This window comes from Chlamydotis macqueenii, chromosome 1 (genome assembly GCF_036417535.1).
Source record: "Chlamydotis macqueenii isolate bChlMac1 chromosome 1, bChlMac1.mat, whole genome shotgun sequence".
Taxonomy (NCBI): Eukaryota; Metazoa; Chordata; class Aves; order Otidiformes; family Otididae; genus Chlamydotis; species Chlamydotis macqueenii.
In genome coordinates, this window is record NC_141556.1 from 53,041,579 (window position 1) to 53,064,160 (window position 22,582).

General features: G+C 52.5%; 1 protein-coding gene across 1 annotated transcript; it reads right to left on the reverse strand.

Annotated features, from left to right (window-relative positions):
- Positions 1 to 1,336: 1,336 nt before the first annotated feature.
- Positions 1,337 to 20,431, reverse strand: LOC147602057 (uncharacterized). The gene is made up of 10 exons (XM_086744749.1): positions 20,223 to 20,431; positions 19,330 to 19,444; positions 18,889 to 19,062; positions 18,696 to 18,802; positions 18,108 to 18,245; positions 9,242 to 9,377; positions 9,050 to 9,127; positions 8,423 to 8,575; positions 7,446 to 7,613; positions 1,337 to 1,465 (listed from the first exon to the last, which is right to left on the reverse strand). Exons 1-10 carry the CDS (start codon positions 20,429 to 20,431, stop codon positions 1,337 to 1,339), a joined length of 1,407 nt encoding a protein of 468 aa, XP_086600875.1.
- Positions 20,432 to 22,582: the final 2,151 nt, after the last annotated feature.

Here is a 22,582-nt window from a genome sequence, read left to right on the forward strand (position 1 = left end):
CCGAGAGGGGAGCCCCGAGCGGCGGCCGCGGCTCGCAGCCCCCGACGCTGCCAGCCCGAGACGCGCTGCCGGTCCCGCCGCGGCGGCGACAGCACTGAGCGGCGGCGGCTGCCGGGGGCGGCTTTCCAGCGGCAGCGGGGGGCGTCACAGAGGGCGCGGCGGGGGCGTCACAGGGTGACAGGCTGGCTGGAGGCTCCGTAAGTGTACGCAGACTGCGGAGTCTACGCTGCCTGCGGCGTCGGGGCGCCCCCGCGGCCGGGGGCTGCGGCAGTCGCCGAAGCGGCCCTCGCCTCGCCCGCTCCGCGTTTGCCCTCAGCGCGTGGCCGCGGAGCCTGGGGCTGCGGGTCCCCAAAAGCGGAGCCGGAGGCGGCCAGCGCCTGGCTCGGGCGGGCGGGGACGTCGGGCGGTCTCTCGCCTGGCTCTCGCCCTCACTCGCAGTGACCCCCCCGTCGAGGCTGGTGTGAACGCGCACCCCGCCGGGACGAGGCGCGCGCGCTGCCGTGGCCACATGTCCTGATACCGGGAATTAACTCTCTGCTAAATATTGCTTGATGTAGGGGAGTAACTGTCTGCATATTGCTTGATTCAGGAGGCTCGCTGTCTGCTGGACAACGCCTAACGATCCTGTTTGCCTTGAAACTCGCTTAAGCTTGTCAGGGACCGGTATTTGTCCAGAAACTGGTATTTGTCGAGGACTGATACGTCCAGCAAAGGACAGGATAACGGGAGCTGCAATGTTGGTCAGAAGTCGTTAAGAAACTGCTGAAATCACCCAGTGAAAGGAGAGCGTGGGTGAATGACTGAAGTTCATCTGGAGGAAGATAAGACCCCAGAAGAAGTGAACGACCACCAGACACAGATCTGAAATGCTTACGCAAGTGTTTTTTAATAACCCCGCCTCGCTCATGCATATGTATGTCTGTATTGTGCAATCCTATGAATATGTATACCTGCACCGTATACATTTTTGGTAAAATGTGCTGTCGGTGTGTGTGCTTTTGGAGGAGCGATCCCCCACGCACCCGGCGCCGAATAAACATGCCTGCTTTATAAGGCTCTCCGAGTTGTAGAGTTTGATCCGCGCGTCAGTCCCCCGGCGTGCTCTCCTGCCAGGCGGCTCAGCTCCTGCGATCCCGAGGAAAACGTGCGTCAGCTCCTCGGCACACAGTGCCAGGTGCGTGTAGCACGTGAGCCCTGCCCAGGCTCATTTGCTTCGTGTTGGCCATGGGCAAAGGCACCTTCTTTACACTGACACCAACACCCGAATTAGCCCGGCTGGGAAATTTCAAGTCGGGACGGTACAAAGCTCTGCAGATGACACCACAGGCGTTCCTGTTCACGGTTTCAGGGAAGGCTCCGACAAGCTTCCTGAGGCAGAGGCTGGCAGCTCTTTCTGAAGGGCTTCAATGGTCTTGGCTTGTTGCCGGACTGTGGCTTCCAGCCTGGCCTTTCCAACTTGGAGCCTGAAAAAGAAGTAGAGGCCTTCTCCCAGAAGTCCACCAGAGCACAAATCTCAGAAGAAGAGTGTGAAAGGACCTCATCTAAGCCAAAAGCATCTTTGAAAATTGTGTAGCATTGTCTCGCTGGGGCGCAAGAAGAGAGTCCTGTTGTTTTCACACAATGGCAGAAAGCGAAGCCTTGCTCCACTGTGTTGGTTCCTTATCGTTGCCTGCGTTCTTCCAGCTCTTGGACACCCGCAGTTCCACAAGGCGAGGTCAGAAGGCCCTGCATGTTCCTGAAAGCAGTTAGCTCCCTCTCCTTATTCTTTGTGGCGTCCTTCAGGGACTCGGCATAACCTGCGCTCCGGATGCGCCCGAGTGCTGAGCTGGAGGCAGCAGTGCCATGTGTGTAGGACAGACAGAACTGGCAGCAGCTGTGGGGGTTGTCAGGATAGCAAGAAAAGAAAATGTTCCCTTGCACTTGATTCCTGTGCTCTGTTCAGCTGTTGCTGCAGAACACAGAGGGTGGCTGGGGCAGTGCTATGCCAAGAAAGTCTCCTGCGTGGAGAAAAGACTCTTGCGCTTCCACCGGCTGCTTCTGGCACTGACACTCGCTCTCTGGGGAGAACCAGTGCCAGACATGCAAACCAAAAATATTGGCGTTTGTTTGGATGTATTGTTCCCTTGTGCCACCTGCTACCAGCTAGAGAAGAGATCCTGAGTCAGACCTTTTGAACTGCTTGTGTGGGAGTTCGGAAGCTACCTAATGCCTAGCAGCTACCTGATGGTGGAGAGGAGGAGGAGCGAGGGCCAGAGCCAGTCTGGTCCTGCCTCATGCTGTCTTGTCACTGGAGCTGTCTCCCCCTGCCCCGCAGCAAAATCAGGGCAAGTGCTGCGCTCAGGAGTCTTTGAGTGGACTGCTGAGCAGCCAGATTTCTTCCGCTTACACATGACCACGGAGCTCGCTGCTGCCTTGGGAATCATAGAATAGTTAGGGTTAGAAGGGACCTGTAAAGGTCCCTTTCTTGGGACTTTGCAGCAGTGTTCCTTGGCAGAGCTCTCCTTCTCAAGTATGCGAAGAATGGGTGCGGTTTACTGTTTGAAGACACCTTTGGTGTCCTCCAAAGGCCGTTTTGGTTTTAGAGCCAGGACATCTGTTAACTCACGAGTGTGAAGGGTGTTTGCCTGGAGAGGAGGTGGAGCATTATGTCAGTCTGGTTTTGCCAAGTGCACTTTGTGTATTTGTGAAAGAGTGTCTTGTCAAAGTTGCAATGCCTAGCTAGCTACCTGCTTGTGTTTGCAGAGGTGGGGTCTGGGCCACGTGGACCTCCATAGCTGTCAGCTTCCACTGCAGCCCAGCCAGACCTGAAGCATGATGGTTCTTCTCCACTTGCAGGTCTCAAACTGCGCTGTGGGAAACAGAAGTCCCAAAAGTATAAAAATGCATCTGAATGTCAGCTTGGCAAGCTCTTAGCGGAAAGCCCAATGAGAGACTAGAACAACTCTGGCGAGTTGACCCTGCAGAGCTATGATACAGCTGGTGTTGCCTGGTGAGCAACCAGTGTCACAGGGGTCCTCTCGCTCTGCCTGAGGCTATGGCATAATTGTTGTCAGTGGTTTACGAAGCTGTCCCTCTTAGTTGCTTGTGGCTTCCCTCATGCTGCCTTCTGCATTGCACTGACAAAAGCATTTCTGCAGCAGCAAAGGGAACTACCTAGGGAAACTGTTTCAGCTGAGGGAGAGAGGGAGACTCATTTCTTTCTGCTGTAGCCCTCATTTCCAGAGTGGTGGCACTGCATGGCTTGGCCCAGCCACCCAGAGGGTGGCACACCAATGCCTCTAGGGCACTTTCTCAGCAGCTTTCCTGAAGGTGTGCAGAAGAGATGAGGACCTGCTGGCTGGGGAGTTCGAGAAGTCCCCAAAGGCTCTTTCCTCATGACCTGGGCTTGGAAATCAAGATTTGCCTGGCTAACTCTATGGCCATTCTTCACTGGCGGCAACACACATCACAAGATGACTTGGTGTCCGAGAAGGCTGTTGCCATCCTTGTGCCTGGAGACGCTGGATACAGTCTGCAGTTGTTTTGTCTGTTGCATGTAGCCCAAGGAAGACTACGGTTACAGCTCAGGTCAGACACGCGCATTAGAGCGGGCAGGACGTCTAGCCCAATAAAACAGTGCCTGCAGCGTGAAACTTCCGTGTCACTGGAGATATTTGGGCCTTGAAAGCACAGCATCCTTGAGGCTGGAAGGGACCTCATCTCATCCATCTAGTCTGTCCACGCCCTGCTCCAAGCAGAGTCAGCCAGGGCAGGTGGTGCAGGGCCACGTCCAGTTTGGAGCATCTCCAGGCATGGAGACTCCACAACCTCTCTGTGGCACAAATAAGCCACCAGCAGGCTGAGCCAGGGTGTCCAGCCCCACCCCAGGCCCCTGGGCCTCCAGCCCATAGGCCCAAGATGCTCACTGAGGCATAGGCAGAAGCCTCCAGGCCCTGCCTGAGCTCTGTCATGGCGTCGCTGGCTCCAGCTCTGTCTCAGCTGTGCCTGTGCCTGGCCGCGGACCACGCTGGTGTGTTGGATATCTGGAGAATCAAGGACACTTAGCGAACAATCCAGACCAAAAGGAGTTGTTATGTTTGTGAGCAGCAGGCTTCAAGGACATCGCGGAGGCCGTCTGTGAGAAAGTGATGAAGCAACCTTGAAAGGAGGAGGAAAGGCTGGTGTACGTGACTGAAAGCAGAACGTGAAGCAGGATGCAGGTGGAGAGGACCGTGCGCATGAACAAAGAGACTTAACGAATCATATTTTAGCTAAGAGCGCGTGCATGATCTAGTTAGCCAATTAGTAAAGAGCTTGTGCATGATAGGGAATTAGAAGGGCTATATTAACCGGGATGTATCAACAATAAAGCGGCATTTCCTTGATCATATTGGTCGTGTGCAGTGTCCGTGACTTCCGCGTCAACACTGGTGCAGGCCCCAGCCCGCAGGCTGTCTTCCCGGCCTGCCCTTGGCCTCCCCGCGGCCTTGCTTGGCCATCACTGGGCTGTGTCTGACCCTGCTTGCCACCCGTGGGTCTGAACCCCAGCCCGGCCTGGCCTGAATTCCTGGCTTGCCCGCAGAGCTGCTGCCTCTGCAGGCACTTGTTTGTCCCTCTGGGCTGTCTGCTGCCCTGGCTGCCCGCCCTGGCCCAACCCTGCTCCCCTCTCTCGGATAGGCCGAGGCTGGGCCCTGCCCTGCTGCCATGGGAGCCCCTTTGGCTCCCCGTCCCCGAGGGAGCAGCACAGCACCCTGCTTCCTGGCACCGCTCTCCCACCACCCTCAGAAAAGAAAAGGTTTTTCCTTAGGTTGAGGAGGGATTCCGCCTGCTCCAGCTTGTGCCCACTCCTTCACACCCTTCCCCTTGGCGAGCTCCAAATCCATCGGATCTCTGTGCGATCTGCAAAGCTTCCCTGGCTACCAGAAGCTCACCCAGCACCTTCTGCCCTGAGCACCAGGAGGATTGCTCTGAAAAGGCAGCAAGAGTCTGGTAACTGATGATTACCAGTAGCTCAGTGCTAGTCCCTGCTCTGAGCACAATCATGGTTCAAGCCTCTGCAGAGGAAAAGGACACAGACGCGTGCTCCCTCTCGGAGACGTCTGCAGGACTGATTTTCATTCAGAGCGAGGGCAGAGAGGGACGTGCCAAGGGCCTGCATGGGAAGAGAGCCTGAACGAGCCTTCAAAAGCAGGACTCTCCTCATCCAAACCCGCTAGGCCTGAAGCGCTGCAATTGGGCAGCAGAACTAAGACACGTACTAGATGACACAGTTCATTAAATACCAAGCTGCAACAGAACACTTGGAATTAGATGCAGGGCAGTGGTTGCACAAGGTGGAAGGCAAAGGTTTCCAGGCTTCATTCATCTTCCCGTGAGCACTCTGTTTTCGGGCACTGGCACTTCCTCTGCTCCAGCAGCTTCTCCTCACCAACTGCATTGGAGGTTCAGCTGCGACTGGGGAAGGGCAGGAAAAGAGAAGGCTGTGTGTTAGCTTTACAGCAGGCTGGGCCAAAGGCAGCACTGGAAAGTGGATCCTGAAAGTACAGCACTAATGCACAGACCCAAATAACGAGAACCAGTCACTCATACATGTCAACAACAAAGTTCCAGCCCATGGGCAACAGACACACCTGGAAGATTGTGTTACACAGAGATACGGATCAGCTTCTTGCGGTTTTTGCCTTATTCCTTGTCCAGCTCTTTCTCCCGTATCTCTTTTAGACAGCTCTATTTGGCTGTGACCCACCATGCTAGTCTCATGCCATTGACCTTAGTAGCCCTGCTGGGACTCCTGGCCCATGTCTTTTATTCATCATGCTAACTACATCTGTGTCCATCAACATCATCATCTACTACTGCTACATCAACAGCAGGAGCATCAGGAGAAGCCAATCAATTGCAACATACAGCCAACAGATAATGAGCAACATGGAGAAAAAGTATAGGGGAAGAATCATACAGGTTCCAGCAGAGAAAAATAATCACCTCAGCTCCACCAAACAACCCAGAGCTCACCTTTCTTCTTAGTTTACCAACTTTGTTGGCCACCTCAGAACAGCTCTTTCTTCACCTCTGCCCTGGAAACTGAGCTGAGGCTCTCTCTTTCTCCCAGCATACTTCATCAGAATTGTCTGATATCTCTCCAGAAGCCTCTTCAGCCTGCATGGCAAATTAGTAAGGAAAGCATGAAGCAAAGCAAGTTGGCCTTTCTCACGTACTCTTATGTAAGCAGCACAGTCACGGCCTGCTTCATCTGTAAGGTGCTCGACAGGCCAGGAATTACTGAGAAGAGCCAGCCCTCCAGCATCACTTGGAGGGCCCAAAGTCTACCTGGATGGAGGAAGAAAAGACTCGCTTCCCTCCCAGGGGAACTGCAGGCAGTCTGCATTTGCAAGGCCTTTTGAAGCTTTTTAAAACCATAGGCTCATGCACAGGAGCACTGTGCAAGATCGAATGCGGGGCTTGAATTTGCTCACAGACCGTTACGTACGTGCTTTTACATCAGAGTTCAGTAAAGCTTGACTTCTACTCAACGTGACATTTCTTTAAAGCACTAAAAAGCCATGCCTGCTATGTTCTTCCTCCAGCACAGTGTTCCTTCTCCGCATTTCGTCCAGAAGTGCTTCTGACTGGCATTTCAACTTGACCGCCTGCTTCACTTTCTTGCTTTCACTCTGACATTTTCAAAATAGAAAAGATACATCACACGAGGAGCACAGGAACAGGATCCTTATGCAGAAGGTGCAGACAGTGTTCTCCACAAAGAAGGTAACACGACTCTCCCAAGTCCAGTCTCCTCTTGGAACTCTCAACCACAGATCTGCAACTGAAGGTACCAAATCCCTGGTACTGCATGACTGTCTGAAGTGCTGCCTGAGGTCTCAACCTCACAACTGGTCTAAAGCAGACAATACTTAAGCCGGTGCATTATTGTCAACCCCCTAACAAAGACGGCATGAAGTAGGATTTGTGATAGCATAATGGGACAACTCTCAAAGCCGGAAAGCTGGGGAATGGGCCAGCAGGACTTTCAGAGCAGCCTCTACTCAGTAGAACAGAGGAACTGACCTCTCCTAGGCTTTTCAGGAAAACCTCATCTTACAAATTCCTCACAGGATTATGGAGCTAGGCTCTGTAGCTCATGAAGAGGGAAGGCTCCGACAAGCTTCCTGAGGCAGAGGCTGGCAGCTCTTTCTGAAGGGCTTCAATGGTCTTGGCTTGTTGCCGGGCTGTGGCTTCCAGCCTGGCCTTTCCAACTTGGAGCCTGAAAAGGAAGTACAGGACTTATGACGGAAGTCCACCAGAGCACAAATCCCAAAAGAGGAATGTGAAAGGACCTCATCTAAGCCAAAAGCATCTTTGAAAATTGTGTAGTATTGTCTCGCTGGGGCGCAAGAAGAGAGTCCTGTTGTTTTCACACAATGGCAGAAAGCGAAGCCTTGCTCCACTGTGTTGGTTCCTTATCGTTGCCTGCGTTCTTCCAGCTCTTGGACACCCGCAGTTCCACAAGGCGAGGTCAGAAGGCCCTGCATGTTCCTGGAAGTGGTTAGCTCCCTCTCCTTATTCTTTGTGGTGTCCTTCAGGGACTCGGCATAACACTCAGTCCAGATACGCCGTTCTTTCAATTCCTGCCGCTGTCAGACCGCAACAAGAATCCTCAGTAGCCAGCTTAGCTTTGATAAAAAGGAGTGGACTGCTTTGACTTTCACGTCAACTGCCAAAAGCCATGTTACTTCTTGACCTTCTACACAGGGGCCCCTGTCCTACATCTACATTGATTTCCTACAGTGCTTCCTAAATGCTGCCCCAACACTCCTTGTCCTCCTCTCTCAAGGGCTCCAAACACTTTGCAGCCCCTTGTTGGCTACTCCAACCCAGTTAGAAGCTCCTTCTGCTCCTGAAGTGACTTTTCAACTCCATAACAATGATGATGTCATGAGGGAATACAAGAAAGCACCGCCACAGCACTCCAGTATGCCTACTCTTTCTCCATCAGCACACACTCTGCTTCGCCAAACCCCAGAGAAGCAAATACATGTGCTCCATGAAACTTGAGAAGCAGCTCTCTGAAAGGAATACACACACCCTTGTCCATTTAAGGACAGAGCCACTTCACGGTTAGTGGCCTTTCTAATCGTAGGCGCCGCGCTTCTAAAACAAGGCGAGTCGCTTACATGTTTCTCAAGCTACTCCTGTTGCAAAGGTGCCCAGGGTACTAAGGCCACCTTAGCGCAGCCCTCCGCTGTTGCTTCCAGCGGTGCAAACAGCCAGGCACCAAAGGCAGCGGTGCTGTTCCCTCCCAGCCCCCTCATCACAGCTAGGCGTGTGCTGAACCAGCCTGGGTTACACCAGACCCCCAGGAATGGATCAGTTCCCCACTCTGGTTTGCTCCCAGAAAGGCCGGGGCCCCTGCCAAGAGCCAAGAGACGGGCTTTGTCCATACCTTAGCTTTAGACCTGTCCAGTTGCTTCTGCAGCTGCAGTTTCTGTTCCTGCAGGTGGCTGCTGTAGCGCTTCTTAGCTTTGAGTGAAGCTTCTGCCAGGGAGTTCTTTCTGAAAGCGTTGGTAAGCTCCTGCTGCAGCTGCCTGACCCACGTCTAAAGAAATGGTATTCCCTGAGCACGGAGAGATCAGTAAGAAGATGACAACGTGAGGGATGCTTTAACTCATGGGATGATGTCACTAGATCGGTCTTCAGGGTGGCCTGGAGGCTGAGGGAGGTGGTTCTCCCCTTCTACTCTGCTGTCATGAGACCCCACCTAGAGTACTGCATCCAGCTCTGGGGTGGCCTGCAGAGCTGCTCTTCAAAAGGCATATTTGCTCCATTTTTAAAATATTCATATCGCTCCTGTGTTGGGCAAGGCTTTGGATTAAAATACAGCAGATGTGTCACCGATGTGTCACCGAAGAGTTTTCTCTCTTTATGCAGCTCTTCTGCTTCACAACGCGAACAAGAGGAGGTCCAAAATACACTTCAGGTCCAGAATCACTAAAGTCCTCCTAGCAGCACTTGAAAATGAACTCAGTACGAAGAAAAGCTCTCTGTACAGAGATCAGCCTTTAACAGTCACCTGTCTGTAGCCTCGACAATCTGCCTGAGTTGAAGCATCCTTCTTTAGCTGAAGCTCTTCTCTGCCCGGTGCAGAAATCTGAGCGAACAAGAACAGAGAAAGACCGAGAGGGAGGAAAGGAATCCCCAGCAACACGACAGCATCACAGCGCATTTCAGCACTGGGGCTACAGAAGCGTTACTTCTGCATTACCTGTGGAAGAGAAAGTAACTCATTCTCAGAAGAGGAGTCAAAATCTTCCTCTTGCAGAGCTTCTGCTTCTGGCAAGACACACAAAGAAGAGGTACGAAGCGTGCCTCTTTCACTCTGCTTTTCCCTATCGGCTTCACTCCAGAGAAGCTTACAGAAGCTTACACTTAGTCCCAATAGGAAATTACCATTGCCACATTCCTCTGCAATGGACTGCATACAGGGCTATCAGGGCCACTGTGTTAGGCGTCTCTATTGAGCAGGGCTTTCAAAATGGGCCAAGGTACACCTGCCCAAGATAGAGAGGTAGAGGAGTAGACAGATGGAGCAAAATGTCTAGGCTGTATGCCCCATGGGCAACTGCTTGACACTGACTGGATGTGGAGAAGAGACCTATGTGCTGGCCAAGGAGGCCAACAGCATCCTGGCTTGTATGAGGAATAGTCTGGGCAGCAGGGCTAGGGAAGTGATTGTCCCTTTGGACTCGGCACTTGGGAGGCCACACCTTGAACACTGGGTTTAGTTTTGGGCCCCTCACTGCAAGAGGTGGTGGCGAGGTGGGCGTCGCTCTCTTTGCCCAAGAGGGATTTGATAGCAGCACAGGAAATGGCCTCAAGTTGGGCCAGGGGAGGTTTAGCTGGGATCTTAGGAAAGCCTTCATTGCTGGAAGGCTTATGGAGCACTGGAACAGGCTGGCCAGGGAAGTGGTTGAGTCACCGTCCCCGGAGGTGTTCAGAAGATGCATAGATGTGGTACTTAGGGACACGGTTTAGGGGTGGGCATGGCAGTGTAACATTTGCGGTTGGACTCAATGATCTTCAGGGACTTTTCCCACCACAATGATTCTGGTTCTAGGATTCTACCTCAGAATCAAAAGAGGAGTCCTCATCTTCCTCTTGTTCTGCTCCCGCCGCTGGCAAGGCACCTACAAAAGAGGAAAGAAGCGCGATGCTGCTCTGAGTGCTTATTTCACTCTGCTTTTCCCTGTCCGCTTCAGTCCAGAGAAGCTTACAAAGGTAACCATTAGTCCACCAGGAAATTACCATTGCTGGGCTCCTCTGCAACTGGCTCCCAGCGGGCTCCATAGTGGACTGCATCAGGAAGCACCATGGTTGTTGGCCCAGTTTTTGGACCTTCAGCATCCGACTGTGTAGATTAAAAGACATGCGTAAAAACTGCCACAGACTCATCCCGAACCCACTTCCACTTGCAAAGCTCTTGCTTCAGCCAACACCCATAACGTTGTATCAGGTGACGGAACGAAGGAGAACGGCAAACAGAAGCAGCGTGTTAGGCATCTCTGTGGAGCAGGGCTTTCAAAAGGAACTGAAGAACACCTGCCCAAGAGACAGAGAGGAAGTAGACAGAGGGAGCAAAGCGTCTAGGCTGTATACCCCATGGGCAACCGCTTGACACGGACTGGATGTGGAGAAGAGACCTATGTGGAGGAAAAACAGCAATCCTCACAGCGCCAGCCTGGTAGGATTTCAGAGGATCATAACTGGTGGGAAGCTTTACTGCTTCAATCCTGTACTACAAGTCCAGCTCAAAGGACAGCTGGTAGGAGAGCCGAGTCATTAGCTTGACCTCCTTCATCCCAGTCCAAACTGAGGAGCTTGCCTGCAGCAGCAGCATGGCAAGGTCCCAGTTTGGAGCATGTGGCGGAGGCAGCAGTAGAGAGAAATGAGACCAAAAGCAAGGGAGGCCAGGGAGACCCCAGGGAGTCCTTCTTAGATAGGGAAGAGTGGCTGCAAAGCTGCCTGGTGGAAAGGGATGTGGGGGTGTTGTTTGACGGGTGCCTGAATATGAGGCGGCAGTGTGGCCAGCTGGCCAAGGAGGCCGACAGCATCCTGGCTTGTATGAGAAACAGTGTGGGCAGCGGGGCTAGCGAAGTGATTGTCCCTTTGGACTCGGCACTTGGGAGGCCACACCTTGAACACTGGCTTTAGTTTTGGGCCCCTCACTCGAAGAAAGACATTGCGGTGCTGTAGTTTGTGTACAGAAGTGCAAGGAAGGTGGTGAAGGGTCTGGAGGACAAGTCCTGTGAGCAGCGCTGCAGGGAAGTAGGGTTGTTTAGTCAGGAGAAAGGGAGGCCGAGGGGAGACCTTCTCGCTCTACAACTACCTGACCGGAAGTGGTAGTGAAGTTGGCATCGCTCTCTTTGCCCAAGAGGGATGTGACAGCAGCATAGGAAATGGCCTCAAGTTGGACCAGGGGAGGTTTAGCTGGGATCTTAGGAAAACTTTATTTGCTGGAAGGCTTATGGAGCACTGGAACAGGCTGGCCAGGGAAGTGGTTGAATCATCATCTCCGGAGGTGTTCAGAAGATGCGTGGATGTGGTGCTTAGGGACACGGTTTAGGGGTGGGCATGGTAGAGTAAGGTTTACGATTGGACTCGATGATCTTCAGGGACTTTTCCCACCACAGTGATTCTGGTTCTATGACTCTTCCTCGAAATCAAAAGAAGAGTCCTCATTTTCCTCTTGTTCTGCTTTCACTGCTGGCAAGGCACCTACAAAGGACGTCAGAAGCTTTTCACTCTGCTTTTCCCTGTCCACTTCAGTCTAGAGAAGGTTCTTCTAGACTTCTAGACTTAGACTTAGACACTTTCTTCGAGACTTCGACACTTCTACACTTCACTACTCTTCACTTCATTCAACAGAATACACATTCGCCGGAACACACATCCACGGAACCGACATCGAGACGGCCAACACCGGCCGGATCGTTCCCCCATCAAGCGAACTGGACTGTCAGGACGCCGCAGCTCTGTGGCGGTAGCTATTACAACTGAAACTCTTTTCCCTCTTTCCTTCCTTTCTCTCCTTTCTCTTCCATTTGCAAACTTCTTATCGGGTTAATAAAGTTACCCGGCACTTGACTCCGTTTTGAGTCTTAATTCTGTTCTCGAGAATACGAACAAAACCACGCTCCGGTGTGTGAGAGGTCGGTCCAGCCGCCCCTAGCCTCCCAGACTCGTCTGAGGTCGGCTAGAACGCAAGGGTGCCTTCCTCTCGTCCGAAATCGGAACGTGACATTATTTAATTGGCGTAGTCGGCAGGATTCTCGGAGAAACAGAAAGTGTCCAGTTGCTTTATTTGAAATTCTAGTGTGTGTGTGTGTGTGTATGACTGAGACCTACGTTGGTACAAAGCGAGTGCAAAGTCCGGATCCGCGGTTCTGTTTGTCTGCGAGGAAAAGAGCCGGAGAAGGACAGTGATAGAATTGGGCAAAAGACAAGCCCCTTTTGTGAAATTTGAAAGGTGTGTCCTCCTGAGAGTGTGGAGGGGGAATTGTGGTAAAAAAAATTGTGGTGCAGCCCTCCCAGGACGAAATAACTCCTCTTTTGTGACATAAGTGCTTTCGTGAGAAATTTGAAAGGTGTGTCCTCCTGAAAGTGTATGTTGGGGGGGAATTGTGGTAAAATTATGGTGTGGCCCCCCCCCTTTTGTGAAATTTGAAAGGTGTGCCCTCCTGGGAGTGTGTGGGGGGGGAATTGTGGTTAAAATTGTGGTGCGGCCCTCTCAGGACGAAATAACCCCTCTTTGGTGAGATGGGTGCTTGCAAATGTGCAAATGTTTGTGATGAGATCCCCGCAGAAGAATTGTGGAGAGAAAATGACTCGTGTGGAGAGGTGGAGTTGAAGTTAGAAGATAAGGGAATCAGGCAAATCTACCCTCAGGGGGACTTGCAAAAAGCAAAAGAAATTGTAGAGAACCCCCCTCACATGTATCCCCTAGTTAAAACTGAATATGTGTATGAGGGAGAAACCGATAACCATCCCCAAGTTGTTACTAAAGAGGTCCCGTTTACAGCAACTGAGTTGGCAAAATTAAGGAAGGATTTTGCAAGGACTTCAAAGGAATCGGACACAGAGGATGTCTGGAGAGTGTCGTTGTTGGGGGGGGTGGAATCTTGTTGTCAGAAAAGGAAGCGGAAGGATATTGGTGTCCAGGTGTATTTTTAACTACCGGCAATTATCGGGCCCCATGGTCTTTGACACAGAGGGCAGCATATTGGGCTGGGGGGCTGAACCCTTTGGAGAGGGGAGACCCCCTAGCCATCATGGGCACAGTGGGTCAACTGGTGGAGAGTGTGCAGAAGGCTGCTTGTTTGCAAATGATGTATGATAGAGAGCTCAAACCTAACCAGGGCTCTCCAATGATGATGCCTGTGGATCCCGAACAGATGACTCCTCTAATCTGAGGACTTCCTGATTCCCTGAAACCCATTGGGATCCAGCTACAGGGGAAGATACAAAGTACCCCTGTGGCAGACAGACTTACCGGTGCTCTGGAGGGAACAGTGACCCCTGATCATAGAAGGACAGGGAGGAAAGTGTGGACATGGGGAGAAGTAGCCCAAGAACTCATAAATTTTGGGAGGACATACGGTCCTGTTGGTGGATTCGGGCAAAAAACTGAAACCAGAGCTGCAAGAGCCACAGAAAAAGGTGAAGGCTGGCCAGCACTGGTCAAGAGAAGTCACGATTTTAAGTCGGTCTGACTTACTGATCCTGGGAGAGGGAGACCCCTCGGCCGTCAGGAATGGCAGCAACCGGGACTCCAGACAGGTATTCCCCGAGATGTAATGGATGGGCTTCCAACACAGAAATTAGAGAAACTTGTACAAACAGGATCGGGGCAAAAAGTCAATTTTGGAACAACCCCTAGTGCCCCACCATGGATAGACCTTGGGGAAGAAACTGATGCAGAAAAGAGGGTGATGGGAAACTAGTTCCTCCGTTCCCCGAAGGTGGGGGGGGAAACGGAGGGTGGATGTTTATAAAACAACTCACCTTAAATGTGAAAGGGGATTTGTTGATTACAGTGGCTGTAGGGCCACAGAAAAAAAACAGTAACCTTTTTAATTGACACAGGAGCACAAATCACCGCACTGATGCAGAGTGAGGTGGAGCAATGTGGAATTTTGACTTTGTCGAAAAAACTTCTTCCTTCTAAACAAGCAGAAACAGCCCCCCCCGCCCCCCGCCTTGTATTATACTGTGCCTAATTCAATTAATCCAAAGCGTGGTGACTCGCATGCAAGCGGCCACTGTGACTTCACCTGATGGGGTTAAACATATCAGGTTTGTACGGCAAACCAAACACGTAACTGTTAGAATCATATAACTTTGAAGGCAAACCTGGAAACCTACCTAAAACTTTTTTTTTAGGAAAATATTGGGACTCACAGGGTGGGAAAAATATTATTGATATTTAAATCTATGGTTTTGATGATTACTATAGTCATGGTTAATCTATTAATCTTTATTTGTGTTATATGTATGATTTTGAATAGGTTATTTGACATCATTGGATCTGTGAACATCATATCCACAAATTGCTATATGTGACCTGGATTAAGGTATGTTACCTTGGGGTGGTCGATATTAAAAATGAAGAAACCCCTCAACGTATCATACAACAATATAAACCCATTTTGTGGCCATACGTATATTATAAGCATAACTAAGTCCCTTCACCCCCCCTTCCCTCTTCTTTTTTTTCCCCCTTCAACCTTGGTGAGCGATGCTGAGCCACAGGGTGGTGATAGAGACTGAAAAGGTTACTTAATGTCTCAACATCGCTAGACGATGGAAAGATATGAGATTTTGTTTGGTTGGGGTTTTTTTTTGTTTGTTTTCTTTTGGTTTGTGGTTTTTTTTTTTCTTTTTGGAACCACCATGGGTCCACGGGGTGATATAAAATTGACAGCAAATTTATAGTGTCATTGTTTATTGACTGTGCTCTGAGTTGGAGGCAGGGAAATCCATTTTCCTGCTGTGTATCCAGACCCCCGTTCCGGTGGGCCAGAATTCCACAGCCACAAGCTCCACGAGGACTTGGTCGCCAGCCTCACCAAAAAGCAAAAACTGAACTGTTTTGCCAAAGAAAAGAAATGGTTGCAGAAGTGAACAAAATGCTTAACATTTTGATGGTGCTTTATCTTGAGGCATTTATGATGTTGTGCATTGCTATAGTTTTGGTGGTTTATCTTTGTTTATCTTATGATTGTCCTTGTAAACAATTACTTGCTTCTTCTGATCCCCCAGAGCCATAAGCCTCAAACTTGGCCTGGGACAAATTTTTAGTTGTAAGATAAATGTTGATATGTTAATGTTCTGGTTTTGTAATTTACTTAGATAAGATATTGTTAATTAAATCGAAGTATCTAGCATTTATATCTCTTTGTACACTAAATGATAAACAATAATGTTCAGAATTGCATATATCTTTTTTTTTTCTTTTATTCTTCTTCTCTTTTTTATTATTTTCTTTCTCCTTTCCTCTATCATTTATGCCACCATGGAACTCCGTCTCTGAGGCAACAATGTTGAGCCACGGGGTGGTGTAAAAGACTGTGTCAAACATTTGTCTCAACATTGTTGAAACAGCAAACCACCACCCGAGCAATGGCTTCCCGTTATTTCGCAAGGCAACTCCTGTTGTCTTGCAAAACGTGAATGGAGAGCTGGTTCCGAGAAATCTAGCCCTATCCCCCCAACCCACCCCCCCCCTCGTAACCCCCCTCCCACCGCCCGCATGTGTATCGCCCGGTAATGCGCATGTGTTGTTTGACGGGTGCCTGAATATAGGCAGCAGTGTGGCCAGCTGGCCAAGGAGGCCAACAGCATCCTGGCTTGTATGAGAAACAGTGTGGGCAGCGGGGCTAGGGAAGTGATTGTCCCTTTGGACTCGGCACTTGGGAGGCCACACCTTGAACACTGCGTTTAGTTTTGGGCCCCTCACTGCAAGAGGTGGTGGTGAGGTGGGCGTCGCTCTCTTTGCCCAAGAGGGATGTGATAGCAGCATAGGAAATGGCCTCAAGATGGGCCAGGGGAGGTTTAGCTGGGTTCTTAGGAAAGCTTTCATTGCTGGAAGGCTTATGGAGCACTGGAACAGGCTGGCCAGGGAAGTGGTTGAGTCACCGTCCCCGGAGGTGTTCAGAAGATGCATAGATGTGGTACTTAGGGACACGGTTTAGGGGTGGGCATGGCAGTGTAACATTTGTGGTTAGACTCAATGATCTTCAGGGACTTTTCCCACCACAATGATTCTGGGTCTAGGATTCTACCTCAGAATCAAAAGAGGAATCCTCATCTTCCTCTTGTTCTGTTCCCGCCGCTGGCAAGTCACCTACGAAAGAGGAAAGAAACGCGATGCTGCTGTGAGTGCTTATTTCACTCTGCTTTTTGCTGTCCACTTCAGTCTAGAGAAGCTTACAAAGGTAACCATTAGTCCATCAGGAAATTACCATTGCCGGGCTCCTCTGCAACTGGCTCCCAGCGGGCTCCGTGGTGGACATCCGCTGTAACCATGACAATGGTTGGCCGAATACTTGGACCTTCATCATCTGACTGTGTAAATTAAGACAGGCGTGAAAACCAGCACAGCATGGCAAGGTCCCGGTTCGGAGCGTGCGGAGGAAGCTGAAGCAGAGGGAAATGAGACCAAAAGCAAGGGAGGCCAGTGGGGCCCCACTGCCTTCCCTTCAGAGAAGGTACCTCATAATCAGAAGGGGAATCAAACTGTTCCTCCTGCTGTGCTCCTGCTGCTGGCAAGACTCCTAGAGAGGGTGTAAGAAGCACGTTGCTGCTGTTAGCTGCTATTTCAATCTGCCTTTCCACATCTCTCCACCCCTGCATTCCAGTCAGCGTTTACGCGTTCTCCTGCAGGCCACAGTGCATTGTCGTCATCACCTCCTTCATGGTGAAGGATCCTACCTGCTGTGGCCAGTGCAGGTGCGCCCAAGGGAAATTCAGCAGGCTTCCCAGAGCAAGAGCTGTCAAGTACTGCTGCGCCTTCTGTGCCTCCCGCAGAACAATCTCCCGTCCTTTTGCAGCGCCCATATTCTTCCAGTTGCTTTGCAGTGCTATATACAGAAGGGAAGGAAATGCATTCTGTAAAAACACACCCCCCCACACACTTTCATCCACGCTCTACTGAAAGAGCAACAGGCATTCGTGAGACATCCTACACATATTCCTAGCCATCTGCAGAGAGTTACACCTCCTCTCCATTTCCAGGGCCAGGAAGCTTAAAAAATCCCCCGGCAGACAGACATCTAAGAACAAGGCTTCTACCTCAGCAGGACGCTATCCTAACGCTGCAGCAACACTTCGTCACCTTTCAAGCCAGGGTGATGTCTCCTCAAACCCAGTCCTGACTTTGAACGGGTTTGGAAATTCCCATGGTTGGTGTGAGGACCTGAGAGGTTACAGACCTCCTAGGTGGGATATCAAGAGCCCAACAAAGACTGCGGTTGCATTCCAGGCACTGCAGGGGTTCAGTACATTGCATAGGTGTTATCTTCTAACAACCCTGGCAGAGGGTCAGTTGGGGATCTGGAGAGAGACCACTTTCAGGTTTGCCTCGTAAGCAGAACTACAAACAAAACAAAAAAACCCCAAACAAACAAGAAAAGAAAATTTAAAAACCGTGCGCCTGACCAAGGCTGCTGTGCAAAGTGGTGCATTAGCACAAGACTGGTACTGTGCCAGAAGCCTGGAGGGAAGGAATGACCATCTTGTTTTGCTACAGCAACCCTCAAACATGCTTGAACTCAGAGGATATCATTTAGATCCCCTCTGAAACAAAAGGCAGGTAGTTGCGAGTCAGTTTGGTGGAGTGAAGCTTGGCAGCACACTTGGGAGAATTCTCAGGGAGAACTGTGGGGGAAAGTTTTCCTCAACCTACAAATCCACTCTTGACAGGGAAAGAGATGCATCAGAAGATGTCACTGAGCCCGGCTTCAACAAAGGTCTCAACACTTCATTCAACCCTGCTGATGGCACCAAAAAGGGCCCTACATCAGCACGGACACTCTGACAATGCAGCTGCTCTAACGAGGATGTCAACCACTTACTCAGCATATGGAGATACTGTGGCATAATTCGTAACTGTGCAACCAAACACGTCTTTCTGAGAAGGATCAGCACCATGCCGAAGAAGTAGTCGTATGATATTCATATCCCCAACAACAGCAGCAAGCATGAGAATGGTCCTAAAGCATCCAAGAGATGATAGGAAATACATCAGCTTCTGCAGACATTGCACTGCCATTACTTCAACCCCTCTTTGCTTCCCAAACAACTCGTTTCCCCTCTCCTAGAGCTGGAGTGAAAGCACAGCCAAACACACGGAAGCATCAGAGAATTCAGGATGCTGGGACCGCAGGAGGTCTCCAGGCCAACCACCTGCCCAGAGCAGACAGGGGAGTCTGTGCATGTGCGTCGGCGGCACCACAGCCAACGCTTTCTTGCAGTCCTCAGTGCGGCAATCGTCCCCTGAGGTGAGAGAGCCGCCGGGTGCGGGCCTGCTTTCACAAGTCACGCAGAAGGAGCTCCTTCTGCGCAGCTCCAGGTTCTTTTGCAAAGCTCATTCCGATGCCTCCCATCAGTCCAGCCTGAACAATGCTAAGGAGTCCCGTGCGCACTTTTGACAAAGCCTTCACCTTTCATGCTTATCTTGAGCGTGCACGTCAGCTCCTTTTTGAAGAAGCAACTCAATCATCTCGTGACAGCGCCTCGTGATCGCAACAGCAAGCGGAGTGTACCCGAACTGAAAGAGATATAATCTCCTTAGAATAACAGAGAAAAGTCAAGCAAGTGTTGAGAAGAGGAGCCTTACGCAAAATCCAAGCTTACATCATCCTTAGCATCGATATGGGCATTGTGCTCAAGTAACAGCTCCACTAGCGACTTGCTAGACATGATGGTAGCCAGGTGAAGGGCAGTGTTGCCGCTGGCACAGTGGAGGTCAGGGTTGGCACCGTGCTCCAGCAGAATAGCTGCGCATTCTTTGTGCCGGTGCTCTACTGCCTGGAAACAAGACACAAAGGCAGAATAACTTCCAACGTCTACGTTTCTCTCTGTCAGAACTCCCGCATCTTCCCAACACTGGGAAGTACGAGCGTCTGCAAAGATCAGGCAACATATGCCCCATCCCCGCTGACTACAACCTGCCTGTTTCGTAGAATCACAGGATACAATTCTATGCAGACCTATGTAAAGAGTCACGCGAGGTATGTATCGCTCAGCGCGTAATCGATAAGCCCAACGTACAACAGCATAACACATTCCACGTACCTTCATCAGGGGCGACTTCTTATAGTTGTCGCGAGGGTTTAGCTTGCACTTCTGTCCTACCAGAAAGCGAACGACATCTGCATGGCCGTTCGCACAAGCAAGGTGCAGAGGCGTCCTAGGAATTAAAGATATTCAGTTAGCTGTCACAGAGAGACAGCTGAAGACATGGTTTCAGGCTGTGGAACTCGCCACATGGGGCCACAAAGCTCAGCTGCCAAAAGGAAGCCGAAAGCAAGCTTTCTTGTTCAGAGCCGGTGGCAGCAGTTGCACACCCAAAGCCTGGGGCTGTCTAGGAGAAGTCCCCAAGAGGGGACAGTTGAGTCAGGAGGCATTTCCTCAGCTGTGTCACTGAACCTGCCCAAGCAGGCTCTTGTGCCAAGGCCTCCAGCAGGACTGCCCAGCCACCCAGGCCAGCAAAAGGAGACCGCGTCTTGGCAGCCTGCAGTCTACGGAGGCTGCGTAAGTCTGCGGAGACTGCGCAAGGCCCTGGGTTTTCCCCGGATCAGTCCCGCGCCAGGCGTGCCCAGAGACGCAGGGGATGGGACTTGTAACAGCAAGGGGAAGCCGTGCCCTGCTCAAACAAGCCACTCCGTCTGGCGACAGGAAAGGAGCCGTCTGTGCCTGGCCGAAGGCCTGCTGAGCCGCACACAAGATTCACTACAGGCACCAGGCGGGCAGGGCAGGGCAGGGCAGGGCAGGGCAGGGCAGGGCAGGGCAGGGCAGGGCGGAGCGGAGCACCCGCCGGCTCCGGTCCCAGCTTGGGCAGGCCTCCGGCAAGGCCAGCGCTGTGGAGCCGGCCCTGCTCCGAGGGCGCTTGCGACCCCGCTGGGCTTTGCCGGCTCTTGCAGCCGGGGTGGGTGGAAGCTTTGCTAGGGGCAGTGCCCGGCCCTTACTGCTTGTTGGCGTCGCGCCCGTTGATGCGGAGTCTCTTCAGCCACCAGCGCCGCTGCAGCTGGGCCAGGTCGCCGTCGGCGGCCGCGCTGTGCAGCCCGCCCCGGCCCCTCTGCCGCTGCTCGGAGGCCCCGGCGGCGCCGGGCGCGGGAGCGCTGCCGGACGGCGGCCGCTGCCGCCCCCTCCTGAAGAGTCCGCGGAGGCTCTGCATGCTGCGGCGGGGACGAGGGCGCGGGCCGGCCCGGCGTGAGCAGCCGCAGCAGGCGGCCGGCGGGCTCTGGCGAGCCCCGGGACGGGAAGGGACGGGGAGAGGGCGGAGAGAGGGCGACAAGAGCCGAGAGGGGAGCCCCGAGCGGCGGCCGCGGCTCGCAGCCCCCGACGCTGCCAGCCCGAGACGCGCTGCCGGTCCCGCCGCGGCGGCGACAGCACTGAGCGGCGGCGGCTGCCGGGGGCGGCTTTCCAGCGGCAGCGGGGGGCGTCACAGAGGGCGCGGCGGGGGCGTCACAGGGTGACAGGCTGGCTGGAGGCTCCGTAAGTGTACGCAGACTGCGGAGTCTACGCTGCCTGCGGCGTCGGGGCGCCCCCGCGGCCGGGGGCTGCGGCAGTCGCCGAAGCGGCCCTCGCCTCGCCCGCTCCGCGTTTGCCCTTAGCGCGTGGCCGCGGAGCCTGGGGCTGCGGGTCCCCAAAAGCGGAGCCGGAGGCGGCCAGCGCCTGGCTCGGGCGGGCGGGGACGTCGGGCGGTCTCTCGCCTGGCTCTCGCCCTCACTCGCAGTGACCCCCCCGTCGGGGCTGGTGTGAACGCGCACCCCGCCGGGACGAGGCGCGCGCGCTGCCGTGGCCACATGTCCTGATACCGGGAATTAACTCTCTGCTAAATATTGCTTGATGTAGGGGAGTAACTGTCTGCATATTGCTTGATTCAGGAGGCTCGCTGTCTGCTGGACAACGCCTAACGATCCTGTTTGCCTTGAAACTCGCTTAAGCTTGTCAGGGACCGGTATTTGTCCAGAAACTGGTATTTGTCGAGGACTGATACGTCCAGCAAAGGACAGGATAACGGGAGCTGCAATGTTGGTCAGAAGTCGTTAAGAAACTGCTGAAATCACCCAGTGAAAGGAGAGCGTGGGTGAATGACTGAAGTTCATCTGGAGGAAGAAGTGAACGACCACCAGACACAGATCTGAAATGCTTACGCAAGTGTTTTTGAATAACCCCGCCTCGCTCATGCATATGTATGTCTGTATTGTGCAATCCTATGAATATGTATACCTGCACCGTATACATTTTTGGTAAAATGTGCTGTCGGTGTGTGTGCTTTTGGAGGAGCGATCCCCCACGCACCCGGCGCCGAATAAACATGCCTGCTTTATAAGGCTCTCCGAGTTGTAGAGTTTGATCCGCGCGTCAGTCCCCCGGCGTGCTCTCCTGCCAGGCGGCTCAGCTCCTGCGATCCCGAGGAAAACGTGCGTCAGCTCCTCGGCACACAGTGCCAGGTGCGTGTAGCACGTGAGCCCTGCCCAGGCTCATTTGCTTCGTGTTGGCCATGGGCAAAGGCACCTTCTTTACACTGACACCAACACCCGAATTAGCCCGGCTGGGAAATTTCAAGTCGGGACGGTACAAAGCTCTGCAGATGACACCACAGGCGTTCCTGTTCACGGTTTCAGGGAAGGCTCCGACAAGCTTCCTGAGGCAGAGGCTGGCAGCTCTTTCTGAAGGGCTTCAATGGTTTTGGCTTGTTGCCGGACTGTGGCTTCCAGCCTGGCCTTTCCAACTTGGAGCCTGAAAAAGAAGTAGAGGCCTTCTCCCAGAAGTCCACCAGAGCACAAATCTCAGAAGAAGAGTGTGAAAGGACCTCATCTAAGCCAAAAGCATCTTTGAAAATTGTGTAGCATTGTCTCGCTGGGGCGCAAGAAGAGAGTCCTGTTGTTTTCACACAATGGCAGAAAGCGAAGCCTTGCTCCACTGTGTTGGTTCCTTATCGTTGCCTGCGTTCTTCCAGCTCTTGGACACCCGCAGTTCCACAAGGCGAGGTCAGAAGGCCCTGCATGTTCCTGGAAGCGGTTAGCTCCCTCTCCTTATTCTTTGTGGCGTCCTTCAGGGACTCGGCATAACCCGCGCTCCGGATGCGCCCGAGTGCTGAGCTGGAGGCAGCAGTGCCATGTGTGTAGGACAGACAGAACTGGCAGCAGCTGTGGGGGTTGTCAGGATAGCAAGAAAAGAAAATGTTCCCTTGCACTTGATTCCTGTGCTCTGTTCAGCTGTTGCTGCAGAACACAGAGGGTGGCTGGGGCAGTGCTATGCCAAGAAAGTCTCCTGCGTGGAGAAAAGACTCTTGCGCTTCCACCGGCTGCTTCTGGCA